Source organism: Papilio machaon, chromosome 28 (genome assembly GCF_912999745.1).
Source record: "Papilio machaon chromosome 28, ilPapMach1.1, whole genome shotgun sequence".
In the NCBI taxonomy this organism is placed as follows: domain Eukaryota; kingdom Metazoa; phylum Arthropoda; class Insecta; order Lepidoptera; family Papilionidae; genus Papilio; species Papilio machaon.
The window spans coordinates 4,045,919-4,068,886 of NC_060013.1; the positions used below are offsets into that span (position 1 = coordinate 4,045,919).

Here is a 22,968-nt window from a genome sequence, read left to right on the forward strand (position 1 = left end):
ATTTTTAATAACTTTTATTATATTTGTTTTAAAATAAACAAACAGCAATATTAATGTTCAACTACCAAAAAACAACTTCAGTGAATTCATAACTTATCATTTAATAAAAGCGATTTCGCCACATAAGACTTATTACGATGTGTAGGAGTACCTAGATGTTTTTGTAAGAAACGTTTTAAAATAAATGAGACATTACATAATTCACATTTGTATTTCTTAATCATCACATGCATCAGCTCTGTGTGTTCCAATAGATTCTGGTAAGTTGTACATGAACGTTGACACATTGGACATTTGTACAACATATAGTTCATATGTTGTCTTACATGCTGTATTATACTACCTCTATGAAAGAATTGTCGACCGCAGTCATCACATTCATATTTCATCTCCGTCTCATGTACGATACTATGTAATTTTAATTGAGATGAATTATAAAAACCTACTGAACATATTGTACATTCGTAGGGAGTGAATTTTGTATGCATTTTTCTCATATGATCACGTCTTCCACCATGTTTGGAAAACCCTTTGCCGCAATACAGGCATTGGAATTTTTTGACACCTGTGTGTATACACATGTGCTCTTCGTGATCTCTATGAGTTTGATAATTTTTACCACACTCAACGCAATCTATACCGGAATTATGATAGTTCCTTTTGTGTGTACTCAGGTCTTTTCTCTGTGCAAAGATTTCATTGCATGAATTACATTTATATTGTTTGAAATAGTGTGTTGATATGTGATTTTTATATGACTTTCGTAAGCGAAATGTAAAGGAACATTCTACGCATTTATAAAGGCCCGTATCCGTATCCACATGTTTTGCATTATGTTGCATGTAATCATGATGATTAGTATAGGCTACTTTACATTGCTTACACTTAAAGCAATGGTCCTCCGAGTCATGGACAAACTTGTGGTTGATCAGTTCTAAATTGTTCTCGAATGTATCACCGCAGAGTGCACATGTGAACACAATTCCTTTGGATTTGATATGGAAGCGTTTGTGATGCATTAGTCCTCTTGTCGTTTGGAATGTATCCCCGCATACATCACAATAGTATGCTGAAAAATTTTCTTCATATACATTTGACTGTTGACTTGTTTCTAAGTCTGATTTATTATTGTGGTAAGTGTCATTGTCCGAGAATCTGCAACAAAATGAATATAAAGTATTTCTTTCGTGCACATTCCTCTACTATGAGGTAATCTTCATATTTACATGAAATAAATACAAACATTTAATTAAATTGCTTTAGTTAGCAATATACTGTCTAATTTATAACTTTAGAAAACTTACTTCATCTTTTTTCTCATTTTGGATTCTTTAGTATTAGTTTCTTGCATTTCTTTATTTATACTGTCATTGTTTTGTAATTTATTATTACTTATATTGTTATTTTTTCTTTTTAAATAGGAATTAACAAAGTTACGGTCTAAAACAATCTTCAGTTCTCTTAAATTATTGTTATGGTTATTTTTCCTCCGTAGTGATATTAAACCTGTGACGTCTTCTTCCATTATTCTAAGTCGTGAAGAGTCATTAGTAATTAGATATAAAGAAAACACTTAGCAAATACAAACAAAACTTTTCAAAAACTACAAAAATAAGTTGGTGCCGAGTGCCGACGGAACTTTTTTGACATTGACATCTTGTAGGGCAAAGAGCAAATATTATAGAGTTTAGACCGACAAGGCTATCTAACAGTGGGCAAAAGTCAAATTAATTATAACAGCTCACTAGCGACTCTCTGTCAACGTTAAAAACTGTCACAAAATCCTCTCTGTACTGTAGTTGTCATGTAATTTTCTATGTCTAAGCTGAGAGAAAAAAAAATGTGAGCCGTCATGGGACGCCAGGCAGATGTGAAACATCGTGTGTGTACAAGTAATATCATCATCATCATCATCAGCTCACTATACGTCCCCACCGAGGGGCTCGGAGCCTACCCCAATGTAGGGGGTGACTAGGCCATAGTCAACCACGCTGGCCAAGTGCGGGTTGGTTGACTTCACACATATCATTGAATTTCTTCTCAGATATGTGCAGCATCACGATGTTTTCCTTCACCGTAAGAACGTCGGATAAATGTACATATGTAAATCGAAAATCGAAAAACACATTGGTACATGGCGGGATTCGAACCCAGGACCTGCAGATTGCAAGTCAAGTGCTTAACCCCTGAGCCACCGACGCTCACAAGTAATATGCATAAAAGATAATATTATTAAAATAAAATATATTATATATATATATATAATCAAAAATTAAAATGTTTGTCCGCAAGGCCGCGTTATTTCAGGAACCGCTGGACCGATTTTGACGGGTAAGGTAACAAACAAGGCGAGCGAGGTTATTGATGTGAAACATCTATAGGATCACTTGTAAACCGAATCGTTGGCGTGGCGACGCTTGCCGTGGCGACGGGTCGCCAAGCTATACTGAGGTATACATGTATATACATATATATATTTTTTATTTTAATAATATTATCTTTTATGCATATTATTTGTACACACACGATGTTTCACATCTGCCAGGCGTCCCATGACGGCTCAAAAGTTTTTTGTTTTAGTTTTTAATTCTCAATGACGAAGTATAGGTGATCGCCAGTTTTACTATACAGCTGTCTACATTATAGCGCTATAATTATATTGAAAATAGTAGGAAATAAAACAAAGTATTTAGCTTAACAAAACCTTTATAAATGCATATATACAAAAGGACCTCTATATAGAAGTTTAAAAATTACCTATTTACAAACTAATAGAAACAACTTTTCATTTAATATATTTACCAGAAAGTATTTACACATAAAAAATTATTATATTTTATAAAGCGCAATCTATTTTTTCCATCTTGTCTATGTTAATTTTGATACCAACTATCAGCGAGTTTACTAAATGTAATACACATTACTTTAACATTTTTTTTATAATTTTAAAATTATTTAAAATACACTTAAGACATTCATATATTCAATATTTTACAAATATAAAAATATAAACGGTTTACTATCGTATTTTATATTACATCCTACACAAATTCAACATTCAATTTTGGGCCATCAAACTTTAATTACTAAGAAAGATTGCTAAAGTCCAATCGCGGAGGAGGAAGAATTTCGTACATTGAACTGTCATTACCTGTCACTGTCACTCCCGCGTAAATACAATGAGTCTCGCTCGCACAGATACAATGGCCGCCGTCCTCAGGGATTGTAAACCTTTTACTGGAGACTTTAAGGTTTGTTCTTGTTTGCATAATGTGGTTTTGGTTGGCCTTGAGTCACTTTACTTGTAATATAAAATCTAAATAAATAATTTATATAATAATATAAGTTCATCAATATCATAAGTTGGTGAATTTTCTTTCTCCTTCAAATAATTAATGTAAACCGCACTAAATAAAAAAATGTTTGTGACCACTGTCAGTATGTAAAGAGGTCATTGTACGAAATCCTTCGTGCTCCGCGACTGGGCTTTATCTCTCTTTATTTAAAGATAATAATAGAGATAGACATCCCTATCATATTACATTTGTTCACTTTTCACTTATCCTTTTTTCTTAACATTTAATGCACACTTACAGTGTCAATTGTCACTCGTCATCTCTAGGAGACATAAAATCAGGTGTTGACATGGGGCAAGTCACTAATTTTGTTACATACCTAAAGATACAATGACTAACAAAGCCTATTAATTGCTAAATCTTGACATTTCATATATTTATGGCGCAAAAGCGAGCCGAAGTGTCTGTCGGGGCCATCCTAGATGGACTTTAACCGTTGAGATTGATGAATTACTCAAGAAGGGCGGTATTAAGAGCATCCGAAATCAACGTACATGTATGAATGTAGAAGCGGGAGAGGTGTGTCAGGACCGCGCCAAATGGAGGTCCGTAGCCTCTGCCTACCCTATGGGTTACGGGCGTCAGGTATGTTGTCATATATACTGTTCGTAAGAAACGAGATTCTTACCACGATTAGGCTGTTTGAGCTCCCAATCCCTAGTAACGAATGAACTTTGTATGTAATCCACTTATATCACTAAGATTTGTCAACCCCCGCACTATTCACAGTCACCTAAATATTGTCACACTTAGGGTTTTGCCCCGCGATGTCGGGACCGACGTCTGACCGCTCAGAAGACGCGGTCTTGGTATCCAGAATCCGCAACGGGTTGGGAGGGCTTCGCCTGAGCACCAGCAACATGATGATGGTGCCGCAAGTGAGCTGGTCTCCGTGGTGGTGCTAAGTACTCGAACATACTCTGCGTGTGTTGGGCGAGCATGTTCGCTAAATCACACGGCATTGGATCCGTCCAGAAGAAATCATGATTCAACGCAGTGTCTGCGTCATATCTGTAATAAATGGAATTAAAATAAATCTGACTACATTACCTACGATACTCAAGGGGAACAATTCAAATTGAATAATACCTTGCTCGTCAAAATTAATTAAATCTATTACAAGTTTACACTACAGGTTAAAATATAATTGACATATATAGAAACCAAAACTACGTTTTTTTTTCTTATCATAAAAGGTGTATCTGCTGCCCATAGACATCCGCAATTGCAGATGTGTTGCCTTCCTTTAATTGACAGATGAGACACATAGAAAGAGTATTTCCCCTTCCTTGTCATCCAAGGAAAGGGTACTAAAATTAGGAATCCAACACGCACACTCAGTCTGTATGAAGAATTGCTTTCATTTGAGGCATGTGTTCTGTTTAGTCGCGGTATTGCCGCAGACGAGGCCCATTCATACAAAACATTTTGCAGGCGTCTACCACTATTAAAAATTTGTAATGAAACAATGTTTTTTACCGTTTAGCAGGATCCAACTGGAGCAATTTGTCAAGTAAATCACAACCGTATGGGTCCTTTACGTAAGGCTTTAGGCGTTCCTGAAACATTACAAAATAATACAATAGTAAATAATAAATAAATTGATGGGTCAGTGGTGCAGTTGTTCAGCATTTGACTGGACCGGACTGTAATCTAAAACATTCTAGTTCGATCCTGGCCATATACCAATATGTCTTTTAATTTTCAAATTAAATGCTTCATTTATTCATTGTTCTTACGGTGAATGAAAACTAGTGATGGAATCTACACATACCAACAAAAAATTTCAAAGATTACGTGAAGTCCAACCTATATTTGCCAGCACGTTTTACTATGGCATTAGTTAAGTACAGTTGTACTAGAAAAATACTTCATATTAAACAAACCTTGACCTTCCTCTTCTGACCCTTGGGAAGTTCCATCTTATTGTATAGATCCAGGTTCTCAACTCCAGGCCACACATCAGGGGTGCAGGAGCCACATAGTTGGGATATTAAAATCAACTGCTGTTGTTCTGTAGGACCCTGGGAATAGAAGATGGAGTTATCTTCTACCAAACATTCATTCATTCATGTAAACTTCGCATTGATAATATTAGTAAGATTACGTATGTTGTAGATAACATAAGTTACGTAACTAACCTGCATGATGGGTGATCTTGTCCACATTTCCGCCATGATGCATCCAGCACCCCACATGTCTACCGGCGGACCGTAATTTCTATCACCTGCAATTTTATTTTACTATATGACAAATGGCCACTTATAATATGTTGTACAAATCAATGTTATCCTCCATAACTAACAACTTGATTTTGAAGAGATTTTTGTTTATCTAACTCACCTAATAACAATTCCGGAGGTCTATACCACAGTGTGACCACTCTGTTAGTGTATTTGTTGACTTGCCCCGCCTTCGCCACGCTAAAAGCTCTAGCTAGACCGAAGTCTGCCAACTTTAAAACACCATTCTTTGTGATTAGCACATTTGCTGCTTTCATATCTCTGTGTAATATTTTATTACTATGTATATAGTATAAACCATTCAGTAATTGCTGCATAACCTTTTTAATCTCTCCTAAACTAAATTTAACATTAACATTAGATAGTAATCCCGCTAAATCGTGTTCACAAAAATCGAAAACTAAATAAAAGGTCGAACGATATTTATTATGCAATGTCGCTTTTGTACGACATATTTCTATTAAATTAACGACATTATCGTGTTTGAGAAGTTGTAGGATCTTAATTTCACGTAGAGCTGTGATCGGAAAGCCTTCTTTTTCGTTGTCCATAAGAACTTTTTTCATCGCAACGAATTTCTTGCTACTATTCCTTGCTCGCGCTTTGAAAACTTCCCCAAAGGTGCCTTGACCTATTTTTGCGACTTTCTCGTACTTAGAGGACTCGTCGCAGAAGGGAAAGTCGAAGTCTTCAATGTATTTTTCTTTTTCTCTCATATTTAGAATTGTCGAACTTGTGCTCAAAACGGGAGCTGGCTCCCGCTGAGCGTTAACGTTTTGCATTTTGGAAGCAATTATGACTGTTGTAACGCAAAAAGTGTGAATAGTTTTATTTGTTAGAACTTTCTTTTATCTTTCATTAAATTGCTAAGATATGAAAACGTTTATATCAAAAGAAATTGGAATCAAAACGTCAAACTTGTAGTCTAGATGACATGAAGTCATGAAGTGTCAAAAGGAAAAGACAAAGGTAAAAAAAAATTCAGCAGTCATTTTTCACCACACCTATCTTGCAAAAAAGCTTTTTTTAAGAAGAATTCTGTCTCCATTTTTTCAAATAGGCTTTTGAAATTTCTTTTTACGTAGCCATTAAACTATTTTGTATCAGGAAAAGAAAAACGGTGAAGTTTTTCATTGATAATTTTTCATAGATTATCTGTTCTTAATCTGAGGTTTAAAAATCATTTATTGAAATGTCAGTTGTCAAAAGTCGTAAATGTCAAGTCAGCAGTCGCGTCAAGTTATGAAGGTGTCTTAGTTTTGGATATTTTAAAATTTTCACTATCTACGATAAAGAAATTTAATTCTTTCTAAATTTTCGTGTAAAAGGTATTTATTTCAATCGTAATTTACGTACAATTATTGCCTTTTCTAAGTGCAAGATTCATTTGTATATCGATGGCTTTCTATGCAGTATTGATCCAAAAATGGAAAATAGGCCAACTCTTTGTATATATCATGTTTTTAATCAGAATTTGTTTTATCTTTATTCAGAATGCGTCATCCATATTGTACGCCCACAAAATCATAAAGTCAGTTATCATTTGTTTTTATTGATTATTTAATTATTTAAAAAAATCTTGTTTGTAATTGTTAAGTTTTCGACCATTTGTTTATTTAATATATTTTATCTTAAGATTATTGACGTGTTGTGTTATTCTATCATTTACTTGTATTTGTCATTTAAATTATCTTTGCTTTGAAAATGCAATAAAAACCATTATTAATGAAATTTGATATGAGAAATTAAAATGTTAATGCTTAATAGCACAACAATTGTTAGCTGTTGGGAATTGAGCACCAATACATTGTGAAATTTTCTTTTATTTAATTTAGTGTTAAATATATATTAAATCTAAATGTTAATTTAGATTTAATATATACTAGTACATGTTAATGTACTAGTTAAACTTTGGGGGAGGCCTATGCCCAGCTGTGGGCGTTATGATGCTGAATAGATAGATAGTTCAACATATACCTAAAATAAATCTATGAATTTTCTCTTATCAAAGGTAAATAGCATTGTTATGTAAAATTTCAGTAATGGCGAGTGACTCCAGCTCAGCAGTTCTAGACCTGAATGATGGAGACATCACAGAAGACACTGAGGCTCCCAGTGTTACTGATGATGCGGTGGACGGAACCCCCTTGATCATGGAGCATGGATATGATATAGCTGTCAAGGTAATAGTAACTTAACAAATCACACTCAGCAAATTGTTTGAAAAATATTTAATTTAAACCAGTCTGTGCTTAATTTTTTTAACAAATTATGAATCTGTGTAATATATAGTTTCAAGTCAATAAATTTCCTACTACAATTAATTACTTGGTTGCGAGACTGCGAGACTCAGGTTGGACAGAAACCTCTATATGCGAGAATAATTGAGATCTCTTTGGTATTGGAATTAGGGATATTTCTAATGAAATAGGGATATTGCTAATGCACTCTCTCGCAATTTATTTAACACCTTCTACTTGACATTAATTCCAGCTTGTAGACAGCCGGTTTTAGTATATCCAGCGCGTGTGAGATTTTTACGGCGTTTTTTTTAGTGCTGGGGGAAATGTTCCAAATATAGGGTATCTTGGGGCACCATAGGCGCTATTTTATAATTGAATCTGTGGCCCGCGGCGCCCTCCACCTGCACCTACTCCAACGTTGCTATTGTTTGACAGGTAGATGCACCAATGAAACAGCTGTCAACATTAGAAACATTTGTAACGTACCGCGTACGCTGCGTGTGCGCGCGCTGGCCAACACCACCGTTTGTTAGAAGACGGTACAATCATTTCAAGGTATGAAAATAAATACTTCAGCCTTAATACTTTTGCATCTCTCTATTTGTACTATTAATGTCAGTAATATTATACATAAATGCGAATGTTTGAATGTATGGATGGATGAATGCAGATCTTACAGAGTCTTCCCAAGTTAGGGGTGACTAGGACATAGTCAACCATAGCCCAATGCGGGTTGACTTCACACATATCATTGCATTTCTTTTCAGATATGTGCAGGATAAATGTACATATGTAAATCGAAAAACACATTGTTACATGGCGGGATTCGAACCCAGGACCTGCTGATTGCAAGTCAAGTGCTTAACCCATGAGCGTCCGACGCTCTTGCTACTGGCGAAAGTTAGTCAGTGATAAATTGTTAAGTGTGTTTATGTTAGTTACTTCACCGGCGGCTGTGTGCGGGTGCTCCGCTGCTGGCGCCGCCTGCGCTGCCGCCGCTGCACTCCGCACGCCAGCAGCTGGACAGATATCAGCCAGCTTTTGTACATATCCGTGCTCTCGCACTGCACGCCTTCCTAGGTGATGTGTTAAAACATTCACACAGAACAAAACCTTCTATATATTAAAAAACATCCTTTATTATTTTTCAGTTCCAATTTCAGTCCAATTCCCCTTCCCAGTTTTATAAAGAAAGGGTGCACGGAGAGTCCGGGTAGGGATTGGCAGCTGCACCCCCTACCAAGATAATAAAAAAAAAATCTAGATATAAAAATTATTTTGAATGAGACTCCTAGATCCTAGACCTAGCCTAGATCATCGGCTGGTGAACCATAAAGGGATAGGAAGGGGAGGTGGATTTGAGAGAAGAGGGAATGCATAGGAAGTCGTGTTAGTTACACTATTTATAACTCAAGATTGGTCGAACTGATTTAGCTGAAAATTGATGGGGAGGTAGCTTAGAACTAGGAGACGGACATAGGAACTTTTTTATCTTGTGTGCAATTTTTTTTATTCCGCGCGGACGGAGTCGCGGGTAAAAGCTAGTTATTAAATAAATAATATGTTTACAGATCGTGTTGCGAAACATCCAATATTGACACACAGCGAGGATTTCAAATTGTTTGTTATCACACCCGATGAAGATTTTGATAAAGTAAATAATTTATATAACGCAATATGTGTAAGAAAAATCATCAACCTACCATTTTCCAAAAGTAGTAGGAATATATATATTTTTTTTATATATATATCAGCTGATATTTGAATTCAATCCTTTCACACGATACTTTCTTCAGTTCTCTCATACTTTTGTAGCCAAATTTCTAGCCAGTGAATTTTTCTGCTCTGAAAAAAACTAGATGAATCGCTCTGCTGAAGATTTTGTCTATTTCTTGTAATAATTATATATTGTTGTTTATATTTGACATTTTTTTTAGGTATTCAAGAGTGAAAATAGTGCATTAAATCTATGGGGTCTCAGTAGTGCTTTGTACGGTAGTGGGGAATCGAAGCCGGGACCCAACGGAGCTAGGTGAGACATTTATATATACATAGAGATATTCGCAGACTATTTTCAGTTAAATACCCCCAAACAAAGATCACGGACCCCCAATATAGGATTACGGACCCTCAATATGGAATCACGGACCCCTAATGTGGGATTACGGACCTCCAATATGGTATCAAGGACTCACAATATGGGATCACGGACAGCCAATATATGACCACGGACCCCCAATAGGAAATCACGGACCCCCAATATGGAATCACGGACCCCCAATATGAAATCACGGACCCCCAATATGGAATCAAGAACTCTCAATATAGGATCAGGGACCCTCAATATATGACCAAGGAACACCTATATGTAATTAAGGAACCCAAAATACAATCAAGGACCCCCAATATTTTTATTTGATCAAATAACTTTTCGTCAGTCGAATTTTAGTTCCCTACCCTTATTGTAGAAGTAAATATGTTATATTTTTCTTACAGAGTACAAGATCCAGAGTTCACATCTGCAGCGGACTATCTGCAGTCGCTGGAGCAGAAGTTGACAACACTTTGCTCGCTCACAACTAAACTGTACAAAGGCTCTGTAGCACTCAGCGGGGAGTATATGAGGTGAGTACATTATATAATATTTGTATTTTATATATAGTCAAACCTTGATAAGCGAGAAACTCGTATAAATGAAAAATATCACCGTCATGAATAATATAAAAAAAATAGTTTTAGTTTTGCTTTTTATTAAAATGAAAAAAAAAAATGGTAGTTCTGAAATTTTTTTTTTGTACATTCATTTCTGTTGTAGAAAGTTTTTGAAATTTAATGTCTTTTTGACGTTATCATTTTAATTATTTTGAAGTTTTTATATATATATATATATACTAGCTGTCGCCCGCGACTCCGTCCGCGCGCAGTTAAAAAAAAAATGAAAAATATATGTTGTCCGATTCTCAGACCTACTGAATACGCTCACAAAATTTCATGAGAATCGGTCAAGCCGTTTCGGAGGAGTACGGTGACGAAAACTGTGACACGAGAATTAGATATATCTAATATATAAAATTCTCGTGTCACAGTTCGGAGAATCGGCCAACTTCTATTTTTCATAACCCCCCCCCCCCATTTAGTTTTTTTTAACTGCGCGCGGACGGAGTCGCGGGCGACAGCTAGTATATATATATATATATATATGTTTTGTATGGTTTCTGTATACAGTTTGCGAAGCGCGTGCGGCGCTTGGGGAGCTGCGGGTGCTGCGCTGGCGAGCGGGGCCTGCGCCGCCGCCAACGCCCGGGCCTGCGCCCCACTGCGCCATCGAGCTACATTACCATTACTTGCAGCGTACGCGCGCGCACATACGCAGAAAATACGAAATAGGAACGCTTTACATGGTGAGTCATAGATGGCGCTGTAGTCTGAATAGAACACGCTATCAAAAGATGAGTTCTGATACAAAATCTTTTTTTTTTCAGCGGCTTATGTATCTGGCGGCAACACTGAAGACTTACATAACAAGTAAATACTGTTATAATTACTTTATAATATAATAGCTTTTGTCTGCGACTCCGTCCGCATGGAGTTAAAAAAACTTGAATAAGAAGTCTATGGTCTTCTAGATTATGTTCTATCTGTTGAGTCGTTCCGGAGATAACTTCAAACAAACATACATCTAAACATTCACATCTATATATATAAAAGAAAGTGGTGTTAGTTACACTATTTATAACTCAAGATCGGTCGAACTGATTTAGCTGAAAATTGATGGGGAGGTAGCTTAGAACTAGGAGACGGACATAGGAACTTTTTTATCTTGTGTGCATTTTTTTTTTATTCCGCGTGGACGGAGTCGCGGGTAAAAGCTAGTTTATAATATTAGTAAGATAAACTAAAATACCTTTAATAAAATTTGAATTTACAATCTAAAAAATTCATATAAAATAACTCGGAAACACTTTTTCAATGTTTTCTAAAATTTCCAGATTAGAACAAGCTTCGGAAGCGCTCCGTTCAGAACTATCTGATTGGATACCAAAGACACGAGCTGAAGTGAAATCTCTACTCCTTGAGTTGGCTGACAGACAAGTGAACACACACGCGCAGACCCTGGCCGGCTGGCAGCAGGCACTCAGGCTGGCAACCGGGGCTGATGTCTCCGAGATCTTCAAAACAGTATCAAAGACTGCTGTACAGAATCTATCACCATCGAAATGCAGAGCTGACACACCAACGGAGAAGGATTTTGAAGATCTTGATAATTATAGTGCTGAAGAATGTGATATAGAACATTCTACAAGTGATGTTGTTGGTAACGTTGATGTACATGTAGACTCAAGTGTTAGTGTTCAAGTGAATTCTGAAGAGAAGACTGAAGATAAAGTTTCCGATCCATTGCAAGATTTCTCTGAAGTGGATCTATCTTGAGTTTGTGATACTGTGTTGTTGGATGTTTTTGAGTTTTAAATATCGTCACATCTGAAGATTTTTTTTTGGGTATGTAATTTGAAATTTTTATAGCATCATAACTTTAAAATTATTAGTTCACTAGCTTTTATCCGCGACTTCGTCCGCGCAGGATAAAAAATAGAAAACGGGATAAAAATTATCCTATGTCCGTCTCCTGGTTCTAAGCTACCTGCCCACCAATTTTCAGTCAAATCTTGACTTCAGATTCAGCCGTTCTTGAGTTATAAATAGTGTAACTAACACGACTTTCTTTTATATATATATATATAAGATTTTGTGAAATTCAATCATAAGTTGAAAGGCAAGACTTGTTCGGTTTCTACAATTGTGTATTGGAAATTATAGTTTTGTTCACTCATGTGATAATTATGAGAAAGTCGTGGACGTTTATTTCTTACTGAAACTTGTCATGAGAAGATGTATTGACAAGGATATCTGACCTCGGCATAATTCAAACTACATTATGACAGCTAGTACCCCCTCTGTCAGTATTCAAAAATGTCTCGAGACCCTTTTGTCGCTTGATCCTTTAGCTTTCATGTCATTTTTTTTCTTTTATCCCATTTTATAAACACAAATAGGTTTTAACTTAGATATCCTTGTTTACTAGGTGCTTTAGCTCTTTTTGACAGTTTGTCGTACGATGTTAGATCCTTGTATTTGATTTAAAATGGAAGTCATTCTTTGACTGCATATAATAATTTAATATTTAGAGCTATTTTGTGAATAAAATGATGATAAAGTACATTGTTATAAATTTTATCTTAACCAGTATTTAATTTAATATTTGTATATATTGGGAAATGTGTCAAAATATGTCAAGTAATGAATTAACTGAGATGTTATATCTTAAGCGGATAGATGGTGTATTGAATTGATTGCTCAGATATTTAAAAAATGATATAATTTAAATAAAGGAATGTTAATTGTACTATGATCGCGGGACAAGACACACTCGTGACGGATTTCTATGAATAATGCACAAGCGCCTGATGCGTGCGACGGCAATGCTACCGCGATTGCGCTCCGACGCAATATTTAAGCAGGCGTTAAGTCTGAACAGAGAATTTTCTGAACACAGGGGCTCGGAGCCTACCCTAAGTGTGACTAGGTCATAGTCAACCATAGCCAAGTATGGGTTGAGTTCACACATATCATTGAATTTCTTCTCAGATATGTGCAGCATCACTGATGTTTTCCTTCACAGTAAGAACGTACGATAAATGTACATATGTAAATTGAAAAACACAGGTACATGGCAGAATTGGAACCTAGGAACTGCAGATTGCAAGTCAAGTGCTTAATCCCGAGTCACTGTGGCTCTTACAGTTGATTTCAATGGAAATGAGAAATTATAACACATGTCACTAACTGACAATGTTATTTATTGTCTGTGTATTTATTTTGGAATGTTTTAATGTTAAAATTAATGAAAACATGTCTGTTTCTGATAAGTCTGTGATTACAGAGTTATAAATGTAAAATTGTTTAGAAAGGTTTGTTATAATTTCTTATTTCTATTGAATGCAAAAATACAACAATGTTTTTTGTTTCATCTTATGTTTCCACTTGTTATAAAACCTGTACAGAAATGTTTTAGAGATCTTTTTATTTGTCCTTTGGAACAAAATTGTTTCGTTATTTTGTATATAAAAACCTTAATAATAATTGTATTGTAAAAATTTGTAAATATGTGGGTATTTATTGAATAAAAATAATAGACAATATTTTGTGTTTTATTGAAATATAAAAGACTTTATCAGTTTATAATACGACTAGATAAATTATAAAAGATAACTTTTGCCTGCGACTCCGTCCGCGGGGATTTAAAAAAAAAACTTAATAGTCTATGTGTTCTTCCAGATTATGTTCTACATTTGTGACAAATTTCATCAAGATCTGTTGATATGTTCCGGAGATACTTTCAAACAAACATACATTCACATCTATATATATAAAAGAAAGTTGTGTTAGTTACACCATTTATAACTCAAGAACGGCTGAATCGATTTGACTGAAAATTGGTGGGCAGATAGCTTAGAACCAGGAATAGGACATAGGATAATTTTTACCCCGTTTTCTTTTCTTTTTTTTTTTTTTTTATTCCGCGCCGACGGAGTCGCGGGTAAAAGCTAGTTTATAATATTAGTAATATTGTGAAATAATACAATTGAGTATAATTTCATTAACCATGTGAAAATAAGTTATCCAAAATAATTTTGTAATTTAATAATTTAAATTTGAATTCAAGTCAAAATGTTTAAATATTCTAAGGTTTGGAAGAAATTCAAATATAGATTAATTGACAGTATTATTAATTTATCTTAGTAATATTATAAATGTGAATATTTAGATGTATGTTTGTTAGAAGTTATCTTCGGAACATCTCAACAGATCTTGATGAAATTTGTCACAGATGTAGAACATAATCTGGAAAAACACATAGGCTATTTATAATGTTTTTTTAGTCGACTTCAAAAAGAAGGAGGTTATCAATTCAATTGTATTTTTTTTATGTGTATGTTACCGCAAAACTCCGCCCTTGGAGGTCCGATTTTTATAAAAATTATTTTTTTAATTCCGCGCGGACGTAGTCGCAGGCAAAAGCTAGTATCAAATAAAATAGTAAATTTTACAAAAAAAAAAAGTTTGTAACAAAATTCAAAGAGTTGATATCAGTCTTGTAGTTTTTGAGTTAATTTTATTAGAAACATATAAAAAAACGTATATAACTTATATAATATTATAACAATCACTTATTCTAAACTTTTTTTATTAATTTTAGACTTTTATTCGATACAGTCAAACCTAGATAACTGTGAGTTCAAGGGAACGCGGTATTTCTCTAACTTATAGAGGTTGGTCTTTCTGGAACCGGACAATGATTATTTTGTAGAGATATCTGTTTTATTCAGTTCTCGCTTAACCAAGCTGGACTGTATACGATGAATTGAAAGTCTGAGAAAGTTCCTAAGAACAACCTTCAGAAGCGAGAAAATCTGGTAAGGGGGCGTTCATAAATTACACGAGGTGTTTTTTTTTAAATTTCAGACCCTCCCCCCCTTGGTGAGATTTTATTCAACCCCCTCCCCCTATCTCACGTGAGATATTTAATATATATATTTTTTATATTTCGTAATATATATTTTTTGTATTTTTTTGTCACGGGGGATGGTGGCTTGACAGTCGGTAAAAGTATAACGTCGAAGTATAAATAAAATATTTTTTTAAAAATATTATTACGAGTACGCTTAATATTAAATCTTAAGCATGTACAATCTGAATTAAATGGACTAAAATAGTATATTTTATTTTTGCTTCATTCAAAAAAAAAAATTAGAGAGAAACCTCTACAAGCGAGAGAAATATCAATATCCTTTAGATTTTCACTTATCCAGGTTCGACTATATCCTTTGCATTGACTTAGCTGTTAAAATATTTAACATATTATTAAAGACAGTCTTTTCTATTTAATATAAGAGATTTTTACCCTCAAATAACAGTAGAATACCACCATTTTTTCAATAATTTCTTGTAACGTTTAGAAAAGGGGAAGTAAATTTGGAAGAGAAGGTGCATTGGAAGGGGAAATTTATGTGCGTCCCCTTTTATATCATATACATCTGTAATTGAGCATATCTATGGGCAGTCATTTCGCCATATTGGCGAATTCTAGTGACCATTTACTGTATCAAAAAGTGTATCTGCAGTGGACTTTTGAGATGTTTTTTTTAAATTTAAATATCATTTTTATTTGTCTCTTCTCTTTCCAAAGACGTCTCTTCTTCTGGAGGACTCTCTTTAGGTTGGTTTTTATTAGTTTTTCTCTTCAAAAATGGTAAATCACTGGCGATATTATCTGAAAAAAAAAAAGATATAAATTATTAAAACACTAGCTGTTTCCCGCGACTCCATTCACGAGATATAAAAAAAAAAAACTTCCACATCTTATTTATAAAGTCATGATTCTAGAATTATAACTGGAAAACTAATTTATCTGTATTTTTTTGGAGTTGAATTAATCTATCTAGATAATTTTTAGTTTAAGGCAAAATTTGCAAAAAAAAAAATCCAAAAAGACACAAGAAAAAAATGTAAATCCAACAAAAAATGTGAACATTGACTCGATGATAAAAAAAGTACTTAAACTACACTTACTTATATCAAAGAAATGTCCTTTCCTGCCAACGTAGGCAATAATTCCCAACAGTATCAAAATAAGTCCAAGACTCAAAAGAACCCAGCCTGAAGTCCTAGATCTTTCGTAGGGCGCAAATTCCACAGCTTCCAATATCAATGTCCTAGTACCATTGTATCTAGATGGAGGGTAATCTGAAAAAAAAACAAAAAATAATATGACAACCATCAATTAATAAACATTATTAAATATTTTTTAACTTTTTTCCTTCTCGTCATGGATATAATAAGGTAAAAGGTAATTTGTTTGTCTCTGAACCATCAGAGATGAAAAAAATTGAAACGACTCTATGTTTTTTCTCCATTTTTATACATTGCATAGGTTTTTTTTTTAATTTTACTGATCAAAATTAAAAAAACTTTCATTTGATTTTATTTCAGTAAAGCGAATAAATGACTTACTGTAAAAAAATTTGAAATAATAATCGTCTTTTGGCAAACCATTTTCAAATCCCGACATCTTACGGACTTTAGCAACCGGCTTTGGGTGTAAATTCGTATTCATCCAGATAATGAACTTGTCATTCTAAAATAACAGATAATGAGCTTTATTACAAGTGCCTAAGAGTTCAATTTTGTATAGCGAGTAATTTAATCCAAAATTTTTAGAAAATTCCTAAGATTAAGACCAAATTTTCATATGTTTTCTTATTAAATCTAACAATAGGAGTATTTTCTTGGCGAAAAAATTACAAAAAACTAAAAAAAATAGATGCTCTTTCGGTTGATATATTTTTTAAGACGCTCACCAAAAATCCTGTAAAATTTCCCTCACCAATATCCCAAATACTCATCGGCCAGTTTAACGGTTTTGTAAAGTTATTCACTTCCTCTAATAAAAAAAAAAAATATATAAAAAAATTAAAAAATACAAAAAAATAAAGTTATTAATGCTATTATCTATATATATAAAAGAAAGTCGTGTTAGTTACACTATTTGTAACTCAAGATCAGTCGAACTGATTTAGCTGAAAATTGATGGGGAGGTAGCTTAGAACTAGGAGACGGACATAGGAACTTTTTTATTTTGTGTGCATTTTTTTTTATTCCGCACGGACGGAGTCGCGGGTAAAAGCTAGTATTGTATAAAATGTATCTTATCTTGTAAATGGTAATAAATAAACGTAGAATTATTTCAGATCGTTAAAAAAAAGTTACATATAGCTTGAAGAAGCTCAAGAAGACTCATAATGTGCCAAATCGCAGGCAGAAAACATGTTGGAAGGAAAAGAAAATCATGGTGAAGAAACATTCAAGAATAGACCACTATTGTCAGCATTGAACAACTTTTTCCCTCGGCACAAGACAGGGCTGGATTCACTAAGCTGACGGCCAACTTCCAGTAATGGACAAAAAAAATCTTCCCGATAAAAGGCTTTAAAATTAGCTAAAAATATTACATCACAAATATTTTTACCTTATTCTAAATATATAAAAAAAACTGTACAGTTTAACTGTGCAATTCAATATCTATCTATATATATGGGGCATTCCATGCCAACTCATCCGACCGATTGGATTTGCATCTCTGATTTCGCTGAAATTTGGGCATCTTTTTATACCCTTCGAAAAAGGTTTCTATGAATTTTTTCAAATTTTTTCATTCAGCCAATCGAGAGATATGAATTTTTGAAAATTTCGGCTATTTTTTTTTTAAATAGCCATAACTTGGTGAAAAATTGTCCGATTTGGGATTTTTTTATTTTAAATTTTGTGTTTTTTGATGATCTTTTTGAAAAATTTATGCAAAAAATTATTCATCATAAATTTGATTGTTTTTTTTTCATTCCAAAGTTAAAAAACGAATTTTAAGATTGTTTGTATCCTTCAATTTTTTTAAAAAAATTCTCAAAGATTCTACTCTTCAAAACACAAATTTTAAGCCCAGTCTCGTAATGGGATAATAATGGGTTATATTTTTTTTTTAGCTAAAACTATCACAGGTACACAAAAGTATCATTGCGTTATACCAAATACAGATGGATCACTCACAATGAAACTGATTTCTTGCTCAAATAAAATTTATTCTTGTAAAATATTATATATAAGACTATATAAGGCCAGAAAAAATAAAAAAAAAACCTTTAAAAATTAAATAAAATTTTCCTTAGAAATTGAAATTTTGACTTCAATTATTTATTATATTGATGTATGATTTTTTCGAATCTCATCTGATAAAGCCGCCAGTAATACACAAATAGTGAAAAAAAAAACAGAAAAAAAAATAATTAATTTAAAAATTAAAAATTAAATATAACCCATTATTATCCCATTACGAGACTAGGCTTTAAATTTGTGTTTTGAAGAGTAGAATTTTTTAATTTTTTTAAAGGTTTTATTTTTTATTTTTTCTGGCCTTTGAATATTTTACAAGAATAAGTTTTATTTGAGCAAGAAATCAGTTTCATTGTGAGTGATCCATCTGTATTTGGTATAACGCAATGATACTTTTGTGTACCTGTGATAGTTTTAGCTAAAAAAAAAATATAACCCATTATTATCCCATTACGAGACTGGGCTTAAAATTTGTGTTTTGAAGAGTAGAATCTTTGAGAATTTTTTTAAAAAAATTGAAGGATACAAACAATCTTAAAATTCGTTTTTTAACTTTGGAATGAAAAAAAAACAATCAAATTTATGATGAATAATTTTTTGCATAAATTTTTCAAAAAGATCATCAAAAAACACAAAATTTAAAATAAAAAAATCCCAAATCGGACAATTTTTCACCAAGTTATGGCTATTTAAAAAAAAAATAGCCGAAATTTTCAAAAATTCATATCTCTCGATTGGCTGAATGAAAAAATTTGAAAAAATTCATAGAAACCTTTTTCGAAGGGTATAAAAAGATGCCCAAATTTCAGCGAAATCAGAGATGCAAATCCAATCGGTCGGATGAGTTGGCATGGAATGCCCCATATATAAAAGAAAGTTGTGTTAGTTACACTATTTATAACTCAAGAACGGCTGAATCGATTTGACTGAAAATTGTTGGGCAGGTAGCTTAGAACCAGGAAACAGACCATTTTTACCCCGTCTTCTATTTTTATTCCGCGAGGACGGAGTCGCGGGTAAAAGCTAGTGTTAGATAATTTTTAAATATACAATTCGACTGTTCAGTTAAAATTGAATATTATTTATGTCTAATACTTACTGATGTTGACTGGGTTTTTGTATTTTTTTCTTTCAGCATCAGAAATAAGCCCCACTTCATCCATTTGTATTTGCATCTTTGTATTAAATAAACTATATGTATCTAAAATTAATAATAATAAAAATAATAGTACTTCGCTGAACTGGCTTCCTTTTGCTGCACATTTTTATCAAGTTTGTGATTTGTGTTTTATATTCTACTAGTTGTCGACTGCGACTCTGTCCGCCTATGTGTTATTCCAGATTATTTTCTACATCTGCGCCAAATTTCATCAAGATCTGTTGAGCTATTCCGGTGATAACGTCAAACAAACATCCCTCCATCCAAACATTCGCATTTATAATATTAGTAAGAAGTAAGATGTGTGGTAAGAAATGTTTTTTTTCTTTCTAAATATAAAGATACAGTGTTAGAAGTTACATGAGCATAGGATTGCCAGGTCGCCAAACTTACTAGCCGGACAGACCAGCCAGTTTGGCCGGACATTTGGGTAGAAAGGTTGGAAACCCTATATTATTTAGGATTTTGTCTCAGTATTAATAGGTACACTCTCGTTTGGGAAATGTAAAATGCCTAACAAAAGCCGGAAAACCGTTTATTTTAAGCTCTTCCCCTTCCCACTGTTTTCTTGTAAGCAAGGACTGTGAAGAGAGTGGTTTTAGCTAACAAGGAGACGCATAGGAAAGAATAACCTGTGTGCATTATCCTATGTGTATAAGAGGTAGGCAATGTATAGACAACTACAGATGGCTATATGCATCAATCACTTCACTATTTACTATATATAGGTGGCTGTTTACTATTTTTCCACCTTACACTAAAAAAATAATGTAATTTTTGTTTATCTATATATATAAAAGAAAGTCGTGTTAGTTACACTATTTATAACTCAAGATCGGTCGAACTGATTTAGCTGAAAATTGATGGGCAGGTAGCTTAGAACCAGGAAACGGACATAGGATAATTTTTACCCCGTTTTCTATTTTTTATTCCGCGCGGACGGAGTCGCGGGTAAAGCTAGTTGTTCATAAACCGTATATTTTATGTGCGTGTTACATCATGTTATCATCCAAGGAAGAGTTTCTTACCATTAAAAATAGCATCAGCTAGTGCCCCACATGGCACGATCGGCTTTGATCCTTCCGAAGTGTTAGCATATTGATACGGTTGACACATATCTGAGGGTGGCATTGATAACATCCCTGACCATTGAGAGGGGTCACTAAAAATTATAACTTCAATTTTACTTGAAAGGATCGGTAGATATAATATACATAACACACACCGTTCAACCCAGAATTTCCTAATTCACTAAGAAATTCCAAAATAATCTGAAAATACACTTTTTCTCACATAACTTTAACTTTTTTTTTAACAATATTAATTCCCTTTATCAATTAGTTTTTAAAAAATAACTATAAATGTCAAATAGCTAATGGTAACTGTCTCTAACGCAAGTTACTCGCTTATGGGGGTTGGACTGGACAATGTCTTTCACTTATAGAAGTTTCTCAGATCCAATTTACTGTATTTTCAGTGAGTACAGCAATAAGATAGTTATTAATTTATCTAATATATAAAATTCTCGTGTCACAGTTTTCGTTGCCATACTCCTCCGAAACGGCTTGACCGATTCTCATGAAATTTTGTGAGCATATTCAGTAGGTCTGAGAATCGGCTAACATCTATTTTTCATAACACCCCCCCATTTAGTTTTTTTTTTTACTGCGCGCGGACGGAGTCGCGGGCGACAGCTAGTATACATATAAAGATATACCTGGAGTTAAATAATGGTCCAAATATCTTTTTATATTCGTCTAATTCATAATAAATAGTAACATTTCCTCTAAAGTCCTCGTTTAATTTGAAATGAATATCACATTTACAGTCTCCATTTATATTTTCCATAAGATATTGTATGCATGTTTGTTTGTTATTTCTATTGTTTGTACAATTAGTATAATTAATAGGCAATCTCTTTATATTTGTTTTTGTTCCTTGCTGGAAAAAAAATCAATAATTATATAATAAATAAAAATTTACTTTTAAAATGTTTGAGTTACCATTAACTGTAGAAGACCAGCTTATATAGAAAAATAGTTCCACAGAAACTATATGGAGTCAAACATGGATAAGCGAGTCACTGTCTGGTCCTGACATCAACCTCCAGAAGCGAGAAACTTGGGTTAGTGAGAAACCTTTTTAAGAGAGAAAAAAACTAGGTCCCTTAAACTTATCCAGGTTTGACTGTAGATAGTAATTACTGCATGAATCAATTATTTTATAGATACCAGTGGAATTTTTAAATTTTTGTCTGCTTGTGCCATAATTTTGATTAAAGTTTGTGAAACATTTCAATTTAAGCTAGTATTTAACTTATTAACTTACCCCAGGTCTGCTGATCTGAATGATTCCAACAATAAGAAATACCAGAGTCAGAGCAATGTACACTGCTAATGATAATTTTATAGCTGTTGATTCTGAAATAGTAAAAAAACATAAGCAATTTAGCCAAAAATGGCATAAAGTCTTGGCACAGTCCTAGTTAATTACTAAATTTTAATAGTACTTACTTTTTAGTTCCATTGTGTCACGTTATAATTAAATTACAATATAAAAAGGTGTTTATTAGTAAAATAAATCATTAAAAACTACTTTAACTTCAGAGAACTCTGTATTGCCAAGCACTAAAAATACTTTTTTTCTAGAACTGTAAAAGAAGCTGGTGACTCACAAACATCAAGGAGTATTTACGCATTTTTGCATCAAAAATATATTTTTATAAAGTTTCCAAAACAGCCAGTTGAAATCCAGTGTGACCAGATTGAAATTAAACATTCTACCAGTTTACTTGTTTAAATTCTACTAAAACAGTGTAAATAGTGCTCAAATTCTGCTAATCGTTGAGGTCTTATTTTATACGAGGATTTAAAAGAAAAAAACGGCAATTTAAGACTTGGTTTTTATTGTTTGGTTTTTATATTTATATATTTTGTGCTGTAAACCTAATTTTAACGCTTTTATGTATGAGTGTGGAGGGGTAGGTACACCGGTAGGGGTAGGCCTAGGAAAAGATGGATGGATTGCGTGAAAGATGACAAGATCAAGAAGGGGGTGACAATGGAAATGAAACCTGGTGTACCGACCCTACGTAGGAGGGACAAGGTCTTTTATCTTCACTTTTTTTTTCGTTTTTTTTACCATTGTTAAGATTGATTTTTTATTATAAGAGAAGGGGTCAAACGAACGGCGGAAACACCGAGGTGATCAACGCCCAAGAACATCCAGACCAGAGGAACTGC

At 33.6% G+C, this 22,968-nt stretch overlaps 4 protein-coding genes across 4 annotated transcripts; 1 reads left to right on the top strand and 3 right to left on the bottom strand.

The window, feature by feature from the left end:
* Nucleotides 1–493: 493 nt before the first annotated feature.
* Nucleotides 494–1,649, bottom strand: LOC106716400 (zinc finger protein 62-like). The gene is made up of 3 exons (XM_045684886.1): nt 1,305–1,649; nt 792–1,155; nt 494–565 (listed from the first exon to the last, which is right to left on the bottom strand). Exons 1-3 carry the CDS (start codon nt 1,523–1,525, stop codon nt 494–496), a joined length of 657 nt encoding a protein of 218 aa, XP_045540842.1. The 5' UTR covers nt 1,526–1,649.
* A 2,301-nt stretch (nt 1,650–3,950) lies between these two features.
* Nucleotides 3,951–6,522, bottom strand: LOC106716399 (cyclin-dependent kinase 9). Its single transcript, XM_014509919.2, has 5 exons — nt 5,700–6,522; nt 5,498–5,583; nt 5,243–5,380; nt 4,836–4,915; nt 3,951–4,367 (listed from the first exon to the last, which is right to left on the bottom strand). The coding sequence occupies exons 1-5, from the start codon at nt 6,379–6,381 to the stop codon at nt 4,148–4,150; spliced, it is 1,206 nt and encodes a 401-aa protein (XP_014365405.1). The 5' UTR covers nt 6,382–6,522; the 3' UTR covers nt 3,951–4,147.
* A 305-nt stretch (nt 6,523–6,827) lies between these two features.
* On the top strand, nt 6,828–12,390 carry LOC106716397 (sorting nexin-7). Its single transcript, XM_045685054.1, has 10 exons — nt 6,828–6,927; nt 7,640–7,782; nt 8,278–8,397; nt 8,781–8,922; nt 9,414–9,496; nt 9,780–9,874; nt 10,339–10,467; nt 11,068–11,243; nt 11,325–11,367; nt 11,832–12,390. Exons 2-10 carry the CDS (start codon nt 7,642–7,644, stop codon nt 12,271–12,273), a joined length of 1,371 nt encoding a protein of 456 aa, XP_045541010.1. The 5' UTR covers nt 6,828–6,927; nt 7,640–7,641; the 3' UTR covers nt 12,274–12,390.
* A 3,443-nt stretch (nt 12,391–15,833) lies between these two features.
* On the bottom strand, nt 15,834–22,353 carry LOC106716401 (cell cycle control protein 50A). Its single transcript, XM_045685053.1, has 9 exons — nt 22,240–22,353; nt 22,055–22,146; nt 21,444–21,667; nt 20,755–20,888; nt 19,667–19,768; nt 17,262–17,344; nt 16,915–17,038; nt 16,474–16,647; nt 15,834–16,174 (listed from the first exon to the last, which is right to left on the bottom strand). The coding sequence occupies exons 1-9, from the start codon at nt 22,250–22,252 to the stop codon at nt 16,053–16,055; spliced, it is 1,068 nt and encodes a 355-aa protein (XP_045541009.1). The 5' UTR covers nt 22,253–22,353; the 3' UTR covers nt 15,834–16,052.
* Nucleotides 22,354–22,968: the final 615 nt, after the last annotated feature.